The 6,746-nt window shown below is 42.2% G+C and overlaps 1 protein-coding gene across 1 annotated transcript; it reads right to left on the bottom strand.

Annotated features, from left to right (window-relative positions):
- Window positions 1–1,162: 1,162 nt before the first annotated feature.
- Window positions 1,163–5,737, bottom strand: LOC139384759 (COUP transcription factor 2-like). Its single transcript, XM_071129632.1, has 3 exons — window positions 4,727–5,737; window positions 3,369–3,896; window positions 1,163–1,447 (listed from the first exon to the last, which is right to left on the bottom strand). The coding sequence occupies exons 1-3, from the start codon at window positions 5,190–5,192 to the stop codon at window positions 1,173–1,175; spliced, it is 1,269 nt and encodes a 422-aa protein (XP_070985733.1). The 5' UTR covers window positions 5,193–5,737; the 3' UTR covers window positions 1,163–1,172.
- Between the last annotated feature and the right edge of the window lie 1,009 nt (window positions 5,738–6,746).

The raw sequence follows: 6,746 nt of genomic DNA, 5'->3' as shown, positions 1-6,746 counted from the left end.
CTTTATTGGTTAAGGATGTAGCAACGCAGGCAATCACCACATGAAAGTTACCAGATATATCCTGATACTTACAAAGATGACTTAACTCATTTGAACTGTAACCTATCTGTCAGGGGGATGGTGGTAACATGAATATAGTTCTGTCAGGGGGATGGTGGTAACATGAACTGGCGATATGGTACACTATACCATCCAGAACGGAGTCAATAAGGACCATGGGATTGTGACCCAGAACATGTTTTTTTAAAGAACATTTTCACATTTAATTGGGTTGGGATTTGAGTCCTGGTATCATATGAACACATAAGACATGGGAAATGTGTAGAATTGCAGGAAATGAGCTTTTCAACTGCTAAGGGCTGTGAACAGTTGAACGGTTTGGGTTGTGAGGGTCTGTTACACTGATGAATGACAATATCCATCCAGACCTTTGCCATCTAGGACATCTGTGTGCTCAGATCATCTCTAATAGTATTAGAGTACCCCTGGACTACTGTGTTTATTGAAATATTCAAAGAAACTATTCATGTTTTAGTTCCATGTTTGGAGCACATTATACAAAAAGACATGTATGGACAAAAGACAAAGTTGGAAAAAAACTACAACAATTCCCTTGTCATTTTCTTATCCAGGGTCAAATGGAAAACATTTGTAAAAAATAAAAATCATTAACATGCACAATAAATATACATACAGGGTCAAATAAATACTCTATTTTGTTTCCCAAATCATGATTTGTGAGGAGGATCCCTGTCATTTAATTAGTCTCTTTTCATGCTTTAGAACAGTGGTTCCCAACTAGGACCCCTGGGGGTACTTGGCCTAACCTCAGGGGTTACTGGAGAAGACTCATGAGACCATAGGCCTGCTAGTAAAATGCACCTGAGTGGGTACTCCAGGGGACTCCGGGGGGACTCCAGGGGTACTCCAGGGGGACTCCAGGGGACTCCGGGGAACTCCAGGGGTACTCCAGGGGACTCCGGGGGGACTCCGGGGGGACTCCAGGGGACTCCAGGGGACTCCGGGCAGAGTAACATCTAGTTGCTGGTACAGTTACAGATAAAGGTTGTGAACCAGTGCTTTAGAATGTTGCCTGTTCCTCTGACAGTTCCACCCATAGAACATTCTAGTTCTATGATTCCATTCCTGGTGTGTTCTGGAATGTTCTTATTCTACTGCATCGACATGTAAGGCCAATTAAAACTGCTTCCGGAAAGCAACATATCCCTAATGAGAGTTTCTATTGGTGTTTTTCCGACCAACCGGATGAAGAATAACTGTTCTATAACGGACGAGGAGACGGTGCGTAGAGAGGGCAGACGGAGTAGTAGCCTCCCAAACCGGTTCGGTTGGTTAGGGTACTGGCTCCTGATGTACTCTTCCAGGGCGCACTGGGACTTCTCCTGAAGATCGTCCACGTGAGTCACGTCTGACAGACCGCACGCATCTATAAAAACAGAGAATTAAAATCAGAAATCATTATCAATAATATAGGCTTATCTTCTTCGTGTACAATGCAATATTGGCTAATATTAGATCATCAATTAATTACAAATAACACAATTTCAGAGTTTACACAGGCAGCCCAATTCCGTTCTCGTTTTTGCTCTTTTGATTAATCAAATCAGCTCTTTGACCAAAAATTGAGCAAAATATCAGAATTGGGCTGCTTGTGTAAATCCAGCCAATATGGCATAGACATTTAACGCCTACGGCAATTTTTCGAAATCAATATTAATATAGGCTATTGTTTACAGTATGTTGTATGCCTATGTAGGCCCACTCCAATTTATGAAATCAATTTAACTGCTTTAAAAACAAGACAAAGCTAATTATGCCGTATTTGCTTAACTCAAAATGGCGCTACAGGGGTGTATCAATAGAACATGGCCCTCTCTTTGAATTGAAACGGGTCAATAATAACATGACAAACAGGCCTATATAACGTTCAGCCCTGTCTGCTAAATTAAACGGGTCAATAATAACATGACAAACAGGCCTATATAACGTTCAGCCCTGTCTGCTAAATTAAACGGGTCAATAATAACATGACAAACAGGCCTATATAACGTTCAGCCCTGTCTGCTAAATTAAACGGGTCAATAATAACATGACAAACAGGCCTATATAACGTTCAGCCCTGTCTGCTAAATTAAACGGGTCAATAATAACATGACAAACAGGCCTATATAACGTTCAGCCCTGTCTGCTAAATTAAACGGGTCAATAATAACATGACAAACAGGCCTATATAACGTTCAGCCCTGTCTGCTAAATTAAACGGGTCAATAATAACATGACAAACAGGCCTATATAACGTTCAGCCCTGTCTGCTAAATTAAACGGGTCTATAATAACATGACAGTCCTATATAACGTACCAGGTAGAGAACCCTCTGTGGAAAGGGTTCTACCTGGAACCAAAGAGGTTCTACCTGGAACAAAATACTGTTATTCAAAGGGTTCTCCTATGGGGACAGCCGAAGAACCCGTTTAGGTTCTAGATAGCACCCTTTGTTCTAAGTGTAGCAGCGCTACAATACAGGAGTGAGTAAAGGGTTATGTCCTAGTTCTACAACACGTGCACAGAACACTGCTCACGGCCTGGCTCTGCGGTGACTAGTCTAATACTGTTTGTTTTACAGTCAAGGCATCCATCGACTTGAGTTGACAAAATACATGATTTGGTTTCTTTTTTTATAGGACATAAAAAAATAATTGTTCATCTCGCCACCATAAGGCTTTTTAGACTCAGGCCTAGTTGTTTAAATACATTATGGCATTTAAGAAATTCTGCAAAACGAAATTAAATATAGGTTTTCTTTATTATGGAATATTTAATTTTCTGTCGGTAATGGTTAAGTTGTGTGGCTGATGATAGGTGAATCATTTACATGTCTGTAGGTCATACACCTAACAAAAATAGCCTGTCAAATATTTTGATAATAATCATTATTATTCGTTTGAAAATAAATCGAATGAATTAAATCAAACGCCAATAATATTATTAATCATATCATATAATTCACAGGGGCCTATATCATAACCATGCTGAATTAATTATTGTAAAAACAAATGTATAAAATCATCATATATTTATATAATTCACGAACGTTGTTGAGTCCAATTGCCTCAATGTTATTGCAGGTATTTATAGTAGACCTATTACGTTTTCACATTCGGCATTCAACTCATAGGATTGGTTGAAAATTGAATTTGAGGGGTAATTGATATATTTCATTTGTGGTGATTTGGGGAACACAACTACAGCTGTTCCTGTTGCCGATGAGGGTGATGCTTGTCTATGTTTAGGTTTGTATTGATACCAGTCATAGTAAACAGCAGTGAAGCATAGCGTTGTGTGTTTACCTGACGTAAAGAGAACTATAGCCTTAATGCAGCTGTACTCGGCTGAGTCAACATGCAGAACCTTCAGCTTCTCCACCTGCTCCTGGAAGATCCGGATATGGTCCATGAAAGACACGACTCTCTCCGTCGACATGGGGGCGGCATGCAGCCCTGCCGCGGCCAGGAGAGGAGCCACATGCACCGGCATTGAGCACTGGGCCGCGTTCAGCACGAACAACTCGCTCCAAGTGAGCCGGAGCAGGGCGACCTGGTCGGTGATCTGGAGGTCGGGGAAGAAGGGGATGTTTCGGGCCCACTCCACCGCCGAGAACAGCATCCGGGCGGCCAGCTCACAGATGTTCTCGATCCCCACGAGGTTGTTGGACTGCATACACTGCGTGCTGTATCTGGATGTGGGGTAGGGCTCGGCTCGCATGAGCAGGGAGATGTATCCAGAAAGGTAGGAGTGGCATTGGAGAGGGTCTCCGTTGGTTATGGAGAACTGACCGTGGTACGGTTGAGTAGGCAGCATCCTCCCTCTCTGAACCGCTGTGATACAACGAGACAGAGACAGTATTAATGTTTGGTAGATAACGGTGCGTTGGCCTACAAGATGACATATCAGTATTAATGTCTGGTAGGTAACGGTGCGTTGGCCTACAAGGTGACATATCAGTATTAATGTCTGGTAGGTAACGGTGCGTTGGCCTACAAGGGGACATATCAATATTAATATCTGGTAGATAACGGTGCGTTGGCCTACAAGGTGACATATCAATATTAATATCTGGTAGATAACGGTGCGTTGGCCTACAAGGTGACATATCAATATTAATATCTGGTAGATAACGGTGCGTTGGCCTACAAGGTGACATATCAATATTAATATCTGGTAGATAACGGTGCATTGGCCTACAAGGTGACATATCAATATTAATGTCTGGTAGGTAACGGTACGTTGGCCTACAAGGTGACAGATACTATTGGTAAGTATATTGCATAACGGTGTGTCAGTCTGAATAAATGCCTACCAATCCTGATGGAACAAAAAGGGTTCTATCGCTTGCTTCATACAAGGTTCTATATTCTATATAACTCTTTTTTTTCTAAGCGTGTAAAAACACAACACCCATTTCCTTTATTCCTCTGAGACAATAAGCTCATGGACACTATTATTAGGAGGTCAATAATGGAGATATAACAGTGTTATATTATCGTATAGCCTATCTGAACTACACGTATGAATATGTTGTTATAATGTAGTGAGTATATGAACCTTATCTTTAGAGAATCTGTTTTGGTTTTAAATCATTGGCTTCTAGTGACTACAGCTACAGACTATAGTGACCTAAAGAGAGATGAGAAACAAGCTTGTTTACCTTCTCTCCGCATTCCCACTTTGACACATTTCTTGAGGCGGCAGTACTGGCATTGATTCCTGTGGTGTTGATCAATGGGACAGTTCCTGCTAGCGCGGCAGGTGTAGCCGAGGTTCCGTCTGACGCTCCGTTTGAAGAAGCTCTTACACCCCTCACATGTGAACTGACCATAGTGCTTCCCGCTGGATTTATCCCCGCACACCACACACTCGATCTGCTGAGGCTGTTGTTTGTCCATGGAGTTAGTCGACGTTTGGCTAGTGATAGATTGAGATGTATTGCTTGAATGAGCGCCTTGGGGTGTCTGACGTGTTGATGGGATATCCAGAGAGGATGTGGGATTGAGGTGTCCCGTTAGGTCGGTAGAGAGGGATAACGGTTCGCCTTGAGAGACCGGGGAAGAGATTCCGCCTTGAGAGTCGCGGGCGACATTTTCCTCGCCGTTTCTCCACGTTACCATTGCCATATCTATCCGTCAATGTTTCCAAAACTTTCCGTTTCGTTGTTACCCCAGTGTGCTGCCCGCGGGTGTCGACAAGTAAAGGCACAAATATATAAATACTAAATTATTGCACCATTGTATTCAGTAATTAAGATGCTTAAAGCATAACAGTATGTAAAGTGCCGGCGGTTGATGAACGCGTGAGAAATCTGACTGAATATAGTTAACCACTCAGCAAATTAAAGTAACATTTCTAAATAGCATAAAACACTCTGTGATGCACCATCAGAAACACAAAGGGAAACACACATTAAAACACACATTAAAACACACTTGCATCCAGTCAAAATCCACACTGTAGTCAAAGCATTCCCTTTTTCAAAATGTGAGTCTCTCTATTCCCTCTATCCAACCCAGTAAAACTGTGCTCACTAATCAGATATCCCGTGTTGTATGGCGGTGACGCAGCAACTAGAACTGGGTTAATGAAAACAGCTGCACCGTGGCTCGTGCTATTCCAATGAGTTACAAATTATCGTAAAAAGAAAGACAACGGCGAGAGAAAGCGGATTTTGATGATGGCTGGACGTGTCCTGTAGAATGGGATAATGTGCTTGGACAAAACGGGTGTGCCTCTGACGTCTCCATTGAGCGGGTCAGCCATATAAGGAGCGAGGAAGTCCTTTGCTCCGTGCGCGAATGGAGTAGACCTAGTACAAGGTGGAAACTAGGCCTATTGGTTTACCGGAATGATGCTTTGGTAGAGTTCTGATTGGTTTTGGAGAGATCGGGGTTCAGAGAGATGAACTAGCATGCCGCACATTCATTGGTGTATTTCTGATAACGCAGCTCTACATCTCCCTGTGTGTCTGTATATATAGCCTACCACTGGGGATTAAATGGCTCTATACGAATGGATACATTGGATGTATGTGATTTATTCGTTGTTTATTGTTATGATATTACATTTAGACAGCATACTGGTTGTAGTACATGTCGTTTCCTCTATTAGGTTGTAACATTGATGAATGGAAACGCTTTTAAGCACCAATAAGAGCACATAATGAGATATCGCAGTAATCTGATGCCCCCTAGCGGCAGAGCGGGTTTGTTGGTCGGTAATCTGTTTCCCCCCTTGTAATTCTTAAAAACGGCAAACTATTTACGAGCAAATGTGAGTTATCCAGGGCTATCTTCTAAGGTTGGGATTCCAACTCTATGAGGGGAAATAGCACAGTGGCAAACACCATACATCTCTCTCGTAACTTGAGATTTTAGTGTACTCATATGAGTATATATTTTTCAGTTCCATATTCATCTTTTCAGCTCACAAAGTTGACTGATGACCTATATATTACCCCAAGGCTGTCACTGCTCGTTCTTCAGCAGCCCAGCCTACTGTATTAGAAAGCATCCACCAAGATGTGAATGGTGTTTCTCTGTTGTGACTTACTGTAGTAGCTAAATACTATTGGTGTTAACTGTAGTCAACTACACACAGTAATTACATGTCCCAGACCAATCAGGGGCTCTACTTGCTGAGTGAGCACCAGGCAGATATCCCAGACCAATCAGGGG

Source organism: Oncorhynchus clarkii, chromosome 26 (genome assembly GCF_045791955.1).
Source record: "Oncorhynchus clarkii lewisi isolate Uvic-CL-2024 chromosome 26, UVic_Ocla_1.0, whole genome shotgun sequence".
NCBI lineage: Eukaryota > Metazoa > Chordata > Actinopteri > Salmoniformes > Salmonidae > Oncorhynchus > Oncorhynchus clarkii.
The sequence above is the reverse complement of the archived record's forward strand: the minus strand, read 5'-3'. Positions and strand labels throughout refer to the sequence as shown.

Coding starts and splice junctions, on each gene's coding strand:
- LOC139384759 (XM_071129632.1), bottom strand. CDS start 5,192: ATGGCAATGGTAACGTGGAGAAACGGCGAGGAAAATGTCGCCCGCGAC. Junction 3,897..4,726: donor AGTGGGAATGCGGAGAGAAG/GTAAACAAGCTT, acceptor GTTGTATCACAG/CGGTTCAGAGAGGGAGGATG. Junction 1,448..3,368: donor TATAGTTCTCTTTACGTCAG/GTAAACACACAA, acceptor CTGTTTTTATAG/ATGCGTGCGGTCTGTCAGAC.